General features: G+C 50.5%; 2 protein-coding genes across 2 annotated transcripts in view; both read right to left on the bottom strand.

Annotated features, from left to right (window-relative positions):
- LOC132590909 (E3 ubiquitin-protein ligase UBR4-like) overlaps nucleotides 1-2,369 on the bottom strand; it is a gene marked incomplete at its 3' end in the record, with an annotated part of 94,650 nt that extends 92,281 nt beyond the window's left edge. The window contains exon 1 of the mRNA XM_060263833.1: nucleotides 2,145-2,369. Within this exon, the coding sequence (XP_060119816.1) occupies nucleotides 2,145-2,338 (194 nt within the window). The remainder of the gene's footprint in view (nucleotides 1-2,144) is intronic.
- A 2,514-nt stretch (nucleotides 2,370-4,883) lies between these two features.
- The window catches only part of LOC132590907 (ER membrane protein complex subunit 1-like), a 32,453-nt gene continuing 23,548 nt past the window's right edge, over nucleotides 4,884-13,788 (bottom strand). Inside the window, exons 21-22 of the mRNA XM_060263831.1 lie at nucleotides 13,188-13,317; nucleotides 4,884-5,891 (exon numbers count right to left, since the gene is read on the bottom strand). Coding sequence (XP_060119814.1) covers nucleotides 5,712-5,891; nucleotides 13,188-13,317 — 310 coding nt within the window. The 3' untranslated portion in view covers nucleotides 4,884-5,711. The remainder of the gene's footprint in view (nucleotides 5,892-13,187; nucleotides 13,318-13,788) is intronic.

A 13,788-nucleotide genomic window follows, 5' to 3' on the forward strand; every position in this document is an offset into this window, starting at 1 on the left:
TGTTGGACTGGAGGGGCCATTGCCCTGATCCAACATGGCTTCTCTGATGTTTGGGGCAAGTGATGCTCTGTATTCTTGGTGCTTAGGGGGCACAGTGGGAGGACTTCTAGTGTCCTGGCCCCACTGATGGACCTCCTGATAGCACCTGGTTTTTTGGCCCCTGTGTGACACAGAGTGTTGGACTGGAGAGGCCACTGGCCTGATCCAGCATGGCTTCCCTTATGTTCTTAAGAGGGGATTGGAAACCTACGGAGGTCCATCAGTGGCTATTAGCCACAAGGTATACATGAAACACTTTCTGGGGCAGTGATGCTCTGTATTCTTGGTGCTTGGAGGAGGCACAGTGGGAGGGCTTCTAGTGTCTTGGCCCCACTGATGGACCTCCTGATGGCACCTGCGTTCTTTGGCCACTGTGTGACGCAGAGTGTTGGACTGGATGGGCCATTGGCCTGATCCAACATGACTTCTCTTATGTTCTTCTGTGACACAGCGTGTTGGACTGGATGGGCCACTGGGCTTTTCTTATGTTCTTCTGTGACACGGAGTGTTGGACTGGATGGGCCATTGGCCTGATCCAACATGGCTTCTCTTATGTCTGGGGCAGTGATGCTCTGTATTCTTGGTGCTTGCGGGGGGGGGGCAGTGGGAGGGCTTCAAGTATCCCGGCCCCACTGATAGACCTCCTGATGGCGCCTGGTGTTTTTGGCCACTGGGTGACACAGAGTGTTGGACTGGATGGGCCACTGGCCTGATCCAACATGGCTTCTCTTATGTTCTTATTTAGCCTCAGTGTGTACATATGAACATATGAAGCTGCCTTATACTGAATCAGACCTTTAGTCCATCGAAGTCAATATTGTCTTCTCAGACTGGCAGCGGCTCTCCAGGGTCTCAAGCTGAGGTTTTTCACACCTATTTGCCTGGACCCTTTTTTGGAGATGCCAGGGATTGAACCTGGGACCTTCTGCTTCCCAAGCAGATGCTCTACCACTGAGCCACCATCCCTCCCCGATATATATGTGTGTGTGTGTGTATATATATATACAAAAAAATATATATAATTTTTTTGGACACTGTGTGATACAGAGTGTTGGACTGGATGGGCCACTGGCCTGATCCAGCATGGCTTCTCTTATGTCTGGGGCAGTGATGCTCTGTATTCTTGGTGATTGGGGGGGGGCAGTGGGAGGGCTTCTAGTGTCCTGGCCTCACTGGTGGACTTCCTGATGGCGCCTGGTTTTTTGGCCACTGGGTGACACAGAGTGCTGGACTGGATGGGCCACTAGCCTGATCCAACATGGCTTCTCTTATGTTCTTATGTGACACAGAATGTTGGACTGGATGAGCTACTGGCCTGATCCAACATGGCTTCTCTTATGTTCTTATGTGACACAGAGTGTTGGACTGGATGGGCCATTGGCCTGATCCAACAGAGCTTCTCTTATGTTCCTATTTAGCCTCAGTGTGTATGTGTGTGTATATATATATATAATTTTTGGGGACACTGTGTGACACAGAGTGTTGGACTGGATGGACCACCAGCCTGATCCAGCATGGCTTCTCTTATGTTCTTATGTGACACAGAATGTTGGACTGGATGGGCCACTGGCCTGATCCAACATGGCTTCTCTTATGTTCTTATGTGACAGTGTTGGACTGGATGGGCCATTGGCCTGATCCAACAGAGCTTCTCTTATGTTCCTATTTAGCCTCAGTGTGTATGTGTGTGTATATATATATATATAATTTTTTGGGACACTGTGTGACACAGAGTGTTGGACTGGATGGACCACCAGCCTGATCCAGCATGGCTTCTCTTATGTCTGGGGCAGTGATGCTCTGTATTCTTGGTGCTTGCGGGGTGGGGGGGGGGCAGTGGGAGGGCTTCTAGTGTCCTGGCCCCACTGATAGACCTCCTGGTTTTTTGGCCACAGGGTGACATAGAGTGTTGGACTGGAAGGGCCACTGGCCTGAGTCAACAGGGTTTCTCTTATATTTCATGTATATACATGCACATGTAAGCCGCCCTGAGGCTGCTCTGGCGGGGAAGGCGGGCTATAATGCTAGACTCCCTCCCCGCCCCGCCCTTTCGCTATTGGGCCACTGCCCGCGAAGCCCCGCCCCACCCCGCAGGCCCCGCCCACCTCTCAATGACCGAGGCCAGCAGCTGAGGCAGCTCCCGCATCTCGAAGGCCGAGTAGGAGGCGGAGAGCAGCGGCCGCACCGCCACTTCCCAGCCGGGCTCCCGCTCCGCCGCCGTGGTGGGGGGCGTCCCGGCACTGCCGGTCCCCCCGCCGGCGCTGCTGCTGCTGCCGCCGCTGCCTCCCGAGGCCGCCATCTTGCCACCGCCTCAGTCAGGCTCCGACAAGCGTCTGGGCGCTGAGGGGAGGCAACGTCCGTCTGGCCAAGGCGGCTTCCGGCGCGCGGCGGAAGTGACGTCGGGCGGCGCTCGGCTTTGCGGCATGCGCTGGAATGGTCTCTACACTTCAGGTCCCCTTATGACCCACCACGGGGCGGCCCCTATCGAGAAGGCGTAGGGTAGAAAGGCCGTGCCCTTTGTTGCCAGCTTTGGTTTTTGCATCGAGTCACAGCCGGCTGAGAGTGACCCCCGGAGAGCTTTCAGAAGACGTTCATAGCTGATTTGCAATCGCCGGCCTCTGCCCCGCATATGGCGGCGGCCGCACGGAACACGGAAGAGGTAGCTACAATAGTATAGGGTTATCTCTTTGACCCACTTTGTAGCTTGACGTTCCCCAGCGGGCGAGAACCCAAATGCAGGCCGAAGGGCGCGTGCGCAGAAGCGTGAGTCAGCTACTTTCTCTCTCCCCCCCCCCCCGGCAGCTTTGCGCATGCGTCTTCAATCCCGCCCTCTTCCTGGGGAATTTGAGCGGCGCGCGCGCGGTGGGCACCCGACGAGCCCGCCCTGCTAGGTAGGCCAGGCAGAGGTCTGCAATGGGCAAGGCGGGGAAAGAAAGAGTCCTGCTTCCCAGCTAGGCCCAGGCTCCGGGATTCAAAGGTAGACTGCCACTGCCCTTGGAGGCTCTGTGTTGAGAGGGCGGCTGCGCCTTAATAAAGTGTCATATGCGACACGTCCCCGCAGCAGCAGAATAAACCGCAACCTCCCGTTAGAATCCCAGACTTGCGAGAGATTTCTCCATTGATGAGACATTGCGCTGGATACAATGTAAAGAGAAATGTTTGTGGACTGTTCCTTATCCCTCCTCGGTGAAGAATTGATCTCATTGGAGCATGCAGAAATACGTCGGCTATCCGCCTTGAGGGTCTTTTGGAGCGTCTACTTCATTTGGACATATTTAAAGGACTTTCCATATTTTGCACCAGCACAGTCACTGTTATAAACGACGGACAGCTTTCATTAAATGCATGAGCTCGCTTGACTTTGATGAATGATTGTGATTGAATTATTTATGAGTTGTGTGGATAATAATATTGATATTCAGCTGTATTAAGAATTGTGTTAATTATTTTCATGGATTTGCTTCTGTTCCGGTCTCTTTGACCGTGATTCTCTCTTATACGGCCAAAGGAGCCCGGCTGCAGCAGCACCATCTCTTAGCTGATGCAATGAACTCCCTTCTCCTGCAGCGTGGAAGTCACAGAAGCACCCGGGAGGGAGATGGTGCTTTCCCAGGGAGGGATGAAAACAGCTGATCAACCAAATCACTGGGGGGAGAAGGAACGCTGGGATGACACCCACCCCACTGGTTCAAGATGAATCCCACTCCTTCCCCTGAAGTCAAGCTTGCTGTGGAGCCCAAGAGGAAAAGAGAGAGCCTTTCTGGGATCAGCCAGAGCAGCATCAGGCTAGAAAGCTCTGTCTGATCCATCCCTGACGTGCATGAGAGACCCTGGCAGTGCTTAGCTAGGCAGAAGCTGGCTTTTGGCCTTCTGCATTTCCCACCCCAAATCCTGCTGTCCTGGCTTATTGCAGGGTGTTCAAAAGAAATATTTTATAAGTGGAACTTTTTGTCCCGAGACTGAGGCTGAAGCACCCACCCCTCTCAGCAAGGTGTCTCTGCATAGCCCAGGAGGGCTCCCGGGGCTGCACACCCACACAAGGCAGCTCAGCTGAGTCTCCTACAGTTTTAGGGGAGAGGACTACCAAGGAGAAGCAGAGTTCAAGGACTCCTGGGCTGTGCACTGAATCCCTCCCCCCTCTAATCTACATTCCCTCCCAGAGACTTTTCAACCTCCCTTCCCCCACTTGCAGAGGTATCTGTGTTAGTCAGACTTTGATTTCCATGCATCAAAAACGTGGTCAGCTCCTAAGACCACTCCAGCCGGGGCCCTGTTGCAACCACAAACTCCACTTTTGCCAGCCCCATGGGGCTGGGGAGGACTACACCAGGCTGCTTTGTGAACTTTTATTGTAAACCTTGCAAAAACACACATCTGGATGCCTTTGAAAGGGAGCATAAGAATCTCTAGGCGACTGACCAGGGAAGTTCTACAAAGACTGGGGTGTTTTTCGTCTCCTAATTAAAGAAGTTGGCCACTGATTTTTTATTTTGTTTCACACGTGCCAGGCTGTTGGCCACTAATGTTACACGCTTACCTGGCACAAGGTTACTCTCTCACCAGCCTATCACTGCAGTGATCCCCGGGGGTTTGAAATGAACAGATGAACTGAGTCTCTGGCCCTACAGAAGCAACTGCATATTACTCGTGTCAGAAAAGAACAGCACCATCTCCCACATTCAACTCCCACTGGAGGGTATGGCGTTCCTAACATCAACCCAATCCCCTTTACTTTTGTTCCGCTCTCCAAGGGAGGAAGCACATCGTTTGAACTCCATTTATGAACCAAATACCTCAACCAGAAAAGGGGGAGGGGGAAACAACAAGACGCACACAATTTCAAGTCAATGGTCAAAAGCACTTGTTATTCTAAACAAGTTTCAAGTAGACCCATGAGCCAACACTGGGGGAGGGGGGGTTAAATTCAAGTGGTCACATTCACTACATATAGTTCAAAATAATTTAGCTGTAAGCAAAAATATCACCAAGAAAGTCTGACGAACAGGGTTCCCCCCTAGAAATAAAAGGTGAAAGTTCAGTGCAGTCAGAGAACTGTTCGGGCTGCTTTGTGCTTTCAGCCCCTTTCGCAAATCCTGTCTCACTGATGGCCTTGTTCTGCCTTCACACCCATTTTCACTAGTATTCATCTCCCACATTTTCCCTAAACGAGCACCCCACCCAGATATACAAAGTATTTCTAAACCACAGGCAAACTTTCATGAACCTCAGACTCCCAGATGCTATTTTTGAGTGACAAGGGGGGGAGAACATTGCCCCTCCTCCCCAAACCTAAATTTTAGCAGAGACAGGCTGAGGATTCTTAAATCCAGTCTTGCTTCAAGGCGGTTCAGGAAGAGAAATCAAAGTGATATACAATAAGAGTTTTAAATTACAGCCCAAAGGGAAAAGTTGTTTCACATTTTCTTGTGAGTTTGTAGGAAATTCTTTTTTCCCTGTCATTTCTCCCCCAAGAGTCTTTTGTCCTGCACACCTTATTTTGCCGCAGTCATTAACGTTTTCCTTTTCTGACGAGTCACCCTGCCAAAAAATGAGAGACACGACAGCCCTGGGGTCTTGCTCCCCGCAACACCCCCTGCAATGCAACCGGCGACTCAGCCCGACTCCCCGCAGCTGGGCTCCGCCCTTCTAGCCAGGCAGGCCCCTCCCTCCGGTTATCGCCAGGCACGATTCAGCAGCTTCACTTGCGCCAGCCTTTTCGTGATCATGGTGGCAAAGACCAGTCCAAACAGCACGCTGCTTATCAAGACGTAGTCGTAGTCGTCCTTCAAGACGTCAAACTGCTTGGATGGGTAGACTCGGGTCTGGTAGAGGTCCAGGCCATATGCCACCACCTGAGAAAACAAGAGGTCGAGTGAAGCTGAGTCCCGTCTTGTAGGCGAGGAGATTAAAGACGTGGGGAGAGAGGATTGGACGAGCCTCAACGGGTCTCCCCTGGGCCAAAACCCCAAATGAAGCTCCAACTGGCAAGGCTCCAACCCTGCCTTCGAGGGAGAAGTAACTTCAGCTAGGCCACCTTCCCCAACAGAGCTCTGCCCAAAACGTCTTTCTGACGCTGGTGCGGTTCAGCAGGTAGGAGATGGCCCTCAGCGCTAAGGTGCCTGATTCAAATCCTGTCCCACTGATGGCATCTCACCAGGGATCCTTTGGCAAGGCATGGTCTTAGGTGATCAGCATTGTGCTACTAGAGTGTCCAGTGGGTTCTTTGTTTTACTCCCCCTGGACTACAAGTAGACACCTGGCCTCATCCACCTTCTAAAAATATTTAGTCGGTGCCAGGAAGACAGCAGTGAGTAATGGTGCCCATAGGAATCACATTGGAGATCCCTGCTCTAGATCACAACCAAATATTCAATGAGACTAGAGGGAATCCAGGTTTCTGGCAGACAGCAATGGATTGCCATTTGGGTTTATATAATGATGCTTTTCCCCCCCCTTCCTCATGAAGGGGAGCGTTGTAGGGTATACTGTGAGCATTTAAAAAAAACAAAAACCTTCACAAATGGCAAAAATACATGAAATTCTTAGAGGTTCAATTGATGGATGAGGACCTTCAAGGATGAGGACTTTCAAGGGCTCCAAGCCTGCCTTCAAGGGAGAAGTACCTTCAGCTAGGCCACCTTCCCCAACAGAGCTCTCTGCCCAAAACATCTTTCTGAAGCTGGTGTGGTTCAGCAGGCAGGAGATGGCCCCTGTATTTCTAATCAGTCCTGTATTTCTAACAGTGTCTACTCTCAGTCTAGCCCCGGGGGTGGCCACACTTACTGAACGTAAGAGCCGCATAGAATGAATGTCAGATGTTTGAGAGCCACAATACATGAATGTCAGATGTTTGAGAGCTGGAGAAAAAAAGGAAAACGGAGGGGGAGGCGGAAAGAAAGCAACTTTAAATGCATTCTCCAAACTGCAAGCTGGCTTGGCATGGAGAAATGATTGAAAGAGACAAATGCCTTCTCCACATTAGTCAACAGGGCAGCGGGGGCTTCAAGAGCCGCACAATGTGTGTGAAAGAGCCACATGTGGCTCTTTCACACATATTGTGCGGCTCCTGAAGCTCCCACTGTCCCATCAGCTAGCTTGGAGAAGGCATTTCTCTCTTTCAATCACTTCTCCAACTCAGCCAGAAGTTTGGGGAATGGCCTGGGACCTGCCTACCTTTGGGACCCTCAGAGAGCATTTAGGGTCTCAAAATCTCCTTAAGATCCCTGGTCCGAAAGAAGCTCGATTGTCTACCACCAGAGCCAGAGCCTTCTCGGTAACAGCCCCCACTCTGTGGAATGCCCTCCCCAAAAACATCAGGGCCCTGCGGGACCTGCCACCATTCCGCAGGGCCTGTAAGACCCAATTATTCAAACTCACCTTCAACGGTTAGGGGGAGGTGGCTATTACCTTACAGCACCGACCATTTCACTGAATTAATATAATGGCAATCAGAAACCTGTCATCTCGGACTTTTAATGAATGGATGGATGATTGTTGATATATATGGAAATGTTTTATTATATATTTTACTTTTTAATATTCTATGTTTGTTAATTGTTAATGTTTTTAACTGTTGTTGGCCGCCCTTATTCCGTCCGGGAAGGGCGGGATATAAATCTGATAGATAAATAAATACATTTAACGTTGCTTACTTTCCACCTCTCCCTCCCTCATCTATTTGCTTGCTTGCCTGCCTGCCTTCCTCCCCACCTTCCATCCTGCCTTGCAGCTCTCAAACACCTGACGTTCATGTCTTGCAGCTCTCAAACATCTGACATTTATTCTGCGTGGCTCTTAAGCAAGTTTGGCCACCCCTTTTCTACACCTTGATTCCGGTCCCTCTTTTACATCCTCAAGGTTAAAGACATTTGCCAAAGTCAGAGCTGTCCTCCTGGCATACAGGGCCCCCTTCCGAGCACAAGGAGAGGAAGAAGGCTGGCGTGAAACCAGCATCCCCTGCACTTCTGACTGGAAGACCCTGATTGTGATAGAGTCCGAGAGCGGAGGAACTGCTCAACACAGACTACTTGGGGGCGGGTGGCAGATCTTCATACTGCTCTTGGGAAATGAGCTGTTAGTTTTTCTCTCTTGGAAGAGATAAGAGTGCAGGTTTTGCCTACGCGCACACACACACACACACAAAGCAGAGCCTGCCTCCTAGTGTGGATTCCTGTTATTGGTCCATTCGTTCCAGAAAAGTTTCTGCTTGAGGGACCCACAGTTAAATGGACAAAGCTGCCCCCCTGAAGCGGCTGTATCAGAGCTGTTGTGGAAGGAGAAGATTCGTTAGCAAACCCTGCAGCGACACGAACATGCAGAGGAGGCTGCTGTGGAGTAAGAAGCCCCTGTTGGCTCCGGATTATCAGAATCCAGAGGAGACTATAAAGATTATAGATGACCAAGCAAAGTGGCCTTCGGATGTCCCCTCTACTAAGCAACGCAGAAAGCCAAGTAGAGTGTGGAAAGGGATTTTATGGGCAATGCTGTTTGCTTTTGTCCTCTTTTTGTTCCTGGGGATTATATGTTATGTCATTTTAATACTCCAGTGGAATGCAGTCGTCCAAGAGCTGCAGCCGCCTATTTTGTGGACTGCCCCCCGGCCTTCGGAAGATCTCTCTCTTTTAAACTCGCAGAATCTTGAAGTGAGACAACGAAGGGCCAGAAGGCATTCCAACCGCTCCGAGTTTGAAAATGTCACAGCCAGCGTTGTGCCAATGGGACTATATTTTGAGCCTTACGCAAAGCCGGTGATATTCCAGAAACAAACGCTGGGCTTACCGGTGGTGCTGCATTTCGATAGCTCTCAGATGGCGAAGCAGTACAATTTGGTGAGCAGAGAAGCGCACCGGAGACTGGTGACTCTTTTAAATGAAGAAATGCAGAGCCTGTGGATGGAGAATCCCTATTTTGAAATCCCTTTCGGGGGACCCGAGGAACAATCGAGTTACCAAGAAATGATGTGCTATGAAAATTTTGGCCACTGCTATCTGGTTGACTTTGGGACTGACAGAATCTGGCCTACCAGTGAGATCATAGCAGACCACTGCGAACGTCCACAGCGGGAGAAAACCGTCAAGGAAGATATTCTCCCTCAATGGTATCTGAACATCACCAGTGTGGATTACGGCTATACCATGTACGGGAGATACGAGGGGGCGAAGCTGGAGGAGTATCGCATTCCTGGTGGGAAAAGGTCAGCTAAGGCAGCTGTCTTCTGCACTACCGCCTTGTACCAGTGGGCCGGTGACCAGCAAACTGGAGACAAAGACAAACTGGTTCAGGCCCTGGCCAAGTGCCTTCAAAACGAAACCACTGGGAAATTACAAGACACCTGCCTGCCTCCAGAATGGCACGATCGTGGACAAGGACTCTTTTTCAGAGAAATGACAGACGAGGACTTCTGCAAAAGGCCTCGGTTCCCCGCTTTTCTGAACAGAACCTACTTTGAGCAGTCCTGCACAGCCATGTGGTGTGAGGACCAGAAGAAACTGGTCTGCATGCTTCCGAAAAGCGAAGACTGGGATTGCCTCTTTTGCAGCTGGAATATAAGTGAGGTGGGCTGGAGCCACAAAATCGATCTTCCTTACTGGGACAGAACGAAGTACCGCAGCCCTTGGTGCACGAAGGCACACAAAGTGACCGAAGTTAATTATGCTGTCTATTCTTTGACGCAGCTGTGCGTGAGCCAGGCCAGAGCCGTTTCTATCGACGAGGCGATCTCTTCATTACGGCAGCTTCTGACTGTACAACAAGAGGCGGCAGACTTTCCTTGCGACCAAAAGGAGAGCCAGTGCACGCAGCAAAGCATACCTGACATGGTCCAGGCAGAGGCCATCTGGGTTCTGAACGACACCTTTCTGGATTTTTGGGAAAGGGCGTCCAAAGGCCAAGGGCAAGGCTCGCAAAGTGTTCACCAGAGAGTTAAGAAGGGTGTCTCTGCTGGCGTGGCATCAAGAGCTCTAATCTCAAAAGCAATTAAAGTGCTATCCCGTCTTTCTGATGTAAACGACCAAACGTTAAAAGGTGGCATTTTGTTAATTAAGAAATACTTGATCTCTGCTTTCAGCATAATCAAGCATGACTTCTCCACCTTCTCGGACGCTTTGACCATACAGAGCCTGCACGTCCGGGTGATGAAGTGTGTGCTGCAGCTCTCTCAAAAGAGAGCCCCCTGGTCCCTCATCGACCAGGCGGAGATCCAGCAGGCGCTGCAGCTCAGCGAGGAGCAGATGCAAATTGTGAGGCACACGGCCAAAGCGTACGTGTACAAAGTCAAGAAACAGCGGGACAAAACCTCCACCAAGGTCTGGAATCCAGAAATAGCCTCCAGGTGGAATATATATTTTTATTTGGAACTGCACATTCCGGGGGAATTTTACATGACGAACTGGAAGTTGAAAAACATCGGCTGGCTGGTGGCCACCGGAAAGCACCTGGGGCTCTCCCACCTCATCCCCCCTTTCCAGTTTGTGTCCATTTTGCGGGGACAGCAGAAATTTCTCTCAGTCCACGGCTGTGTGGATTATGGGTATTTGTTTTGTGAAGAAATAACCGAAACAGCTCCTTGCAACAGGAAGGATTTAGGAGGAAATTGCCCAATTACCCTGCAGCCAGTGAATTCCTCGCATCTTAAAGTGGAGCCCTTGAAAAATGGCTCCTATCTGATACTAAGTAGTGTTTCAGACTGTGGGATCGCTGCCTACAAGCCCGTCGTTGTCACGCTCGACACCCACCGGGTGTGCTTCGGGCAGGAACTCTCGCCCCCTTTGGAGCCCACCTCTCTTTTTCAGCCTGTGACGATTGAGATACCAATTCTGAACCTGCACTTCCCTCTTTTGGCAGGGATTATTGCTAACCTGAAGGAGCTGAAGATAGAGTTGTTTAATACTTATGATCCAGTGGAGAAAATCTTGGAGCGGGCTGAGCGAGAGCTCTTCAGCGCCAACGTCCACGAACGAAGGTGGCCGGAGTGGTTGGGCTTTCTCAACGAAGCTCTCTCTCAGCTGGGGCCGGGGGTCTCCACAGCCGTGCAGTTCCTCACGCAGCTGATGGTGACCTTGAGCGAAGGGGCCCTGGGGACGGTGTTTGACTTTATCTATTACTTCAAATTTGTTCTCGTGGTTTGTCTCTCTGTGTTTTTCACCTCCTTAATTGCACAGTTTTACAGGAAGTGAAGAGGAAACGTTTTATGAATCTGAAAAACTGTGTGGGGCAAGTATAGTTTGTGTGATGTCTACGGAGAACCACTTACTGTGTTGATGGCTTCAGTGAAAAGTGATGGTTGCTAGAGTAGTTTTTGTGCAGGCTGAACGTTGACCACGTTTCCCCATAACATCCTAATTTATCATTCAATCTTCTTGTCAGTATGTATGATGTATTTTGGTATGCACTGTTGTTTTATTTGCTGCACTGGACATGCAGTATTGTCTTTTAAAAAAAAACTACCTTATTTTAAAAAGCGCAGACTTTGTCTTTTCTTAGGGATGATTTCTAGAAATTAAGCCACTGCAGACCTCTCTCGAGGCTTCTGGACTTCTGCCAGTCCACCAGCCTTTGATTTAGCTTTGGGCTTTGATTGCTCTTTCCGCCTTGTGAGCTAGAGGAAGAACAGGGACTTCTGCACCGTCTGCTGGCCGACTGGAGCACTGGAGTGTTTTTGTCTCAGGCAGCTGTGCTCTGCTGTGAAGCCAGGATGGGCCTCTGGACGCGGGAAGCAGAGAAGCAGCCAGGGGACACATTCAGTTGCCCAGCAAGGGGTTGGTGGGGAGACAGGGACTTTTCTATCCAGCTTTTATTTCTTATATGCTCACATTTTTGTAAATAATTGTTTTAAACATGCCTGTCTTGGACACGGGCCTGTCCTGTTGCAACAAACGTTCACCGGGAAACGTTCTCCCTCACCAAGCTGGCTTTATGCAGGAGCAGCCAAGGTGACCAGTCCTGTTTCTAAATGGGCTTTGCCTTCCAGCAGCCTGACTAGGGTTGCCAATCCCCAGGTGGAGGCAGGAGATCCCCCGGTTTGGAGGCAATCCTCCCGCTTCAGGGTCATCAGAATGCGGGGGGAGGGGAGGGGAATGTCTGCTGGGAACTCTGTTATTCCCTATGGAGATATATTCCCATAGAAAATAATGGAGAATTGATCCACGGGTATCTGGGGCTCTGGGAGAGCTGCTTTTTGAGGTAGATGCACCAAATTTTCAGTACAGCATCTAGTGCCTCTCCCCAAAATACCCCCCACGTTTCAAAACGATTGGACCAGAGGATCCAATTCTATGAGCCCCAAAAGAAGGCGCCCCTATCCTTCATTATTTCCTATGGAAGGAAGGCATTGAAAAGGTGTGCCGTCCCTTTAAATGTGATGGCCAGAACTCTCTTTGGAGTTCAATGATGCTTGTCACAGCCTTGATCTTGGCTCCACCCCTAATGTATCCTGGCTCCACCCCCAAAGTCTCCTGGCTCCACCCCCAAAGTCCCCAGATATTTCTTACATTGGACTTGGCAACCCTAAGCCTGACCCTTCTCTGAAAGGCAGTCCATAAATCCCCCTAAGCAGGGCTGCGAGAAGATGCAAATAGCTACACCTCATTAGGCCCCGTTCAAGTACTTTAGAAGTCGAGAGTGTTCCAAAACAGCAACACGCCTCCACTCTCCTGTTTATTTCACTTTCTTAATTCGAGCCCATCCTCTCCTGTGCTGTCTCAGAGTGGGTCTGTCTGGGCAGGGCCTGCAGCTAAACAAGCCAGGGAACTCAGGTCTTGCAGGGTCAACTGCATTTGAAATCTGACTACAGTCTACATTTTGTTTTCTGTCAGTCCTTTCTCTCGGTTCACCCTTCCTTCCTTGCTAGAGTTAAAAACGGAGACTGAAAGGCCCAGGAAAAGCCCCCCAGCTTCAATTTAAGAGCTCTGCATGCTGAAGCCACCCACATCTTCAGGTCATGAAAAGATCTGGGACAGGAGGTGTTGAGACGAATGCTCACTTGCCCAGGGCTCCAGAAAGCCCACTGGAGGAAGGAACATGGGGCCCAATGAATGGGAGGAGAGGTAGAAGGCAACTTCACAGGGAGGCCATCCAAGGAGCCTAGAGAACAGGACCAGCTGCATGCCCCTCCCCTCCTCTGGGGTTCAGCCCTCCTTCCAGCTACTTACCAGGCATGTGGACTCCAGGCCTGAAGGGGCTGTATAGATCCCCCTCATTCGGGATATGGTTTGGTTGTAGTTGATGAATCTCTCAGCGTGGATCTGAACGTCTGGGGAATAGGGGATCAGGTTTTCCTCCCTGAAAGAAAGGCAGGCAAGAGAAGGGTCACTGCAATGGCTCAGACATGATTTAGCCGCCAGAGAGAGCACTGGCAAACCCTGATGGCTTCTGCTTCCTCCACGGCGTCTTTTTGACCCCAGATGATATGCGCGGGATAGAGAAGGTAGAGAAAGAAGTACTTTTCTCCCTTTCTCACAATATGAGAACTCGTGGTCATTCAATGAAATTGCTTAGCAGTTGGGTTAGAACTGATAAAAGGAAGTATTTCTTCACTCAAAGGGTGATTAACAAGTGGAATTCACTGCCACAGGACGTGGCGGCAGCTGCGAGCATAGACAGCTTCAAGAGGGCACTGGATAAGCAGGGGTCCATCAGTGGCTGTGAGCCAGAAGGCATAGATGGAACCTCTGTTTTGGGAAAGTGATGCTCTGTCTTCTTGATGCTTTGGGGGGGGCACAGTGGGAGGGCTTCTAGTGTCCTGGCCCCACT

This window comes from Heteronotia binoei, unplaced genomic scaffold, assembly GCF_032191835.1.
Source record: "Heteronotia binoei isolate CCM8104 ecotype False Entrance Well unplaced genomic scaffold, APGP_CSIRO_Hbin_v1 ptg001143l, whole genome shotgun sequence".
Taxonomy (NCBI): Eukaryota; Metazoa; Chordata; class Lepidosauria; order Squamata; family Gekkonidae; genus Heteronotia; species Heteronotia binoei.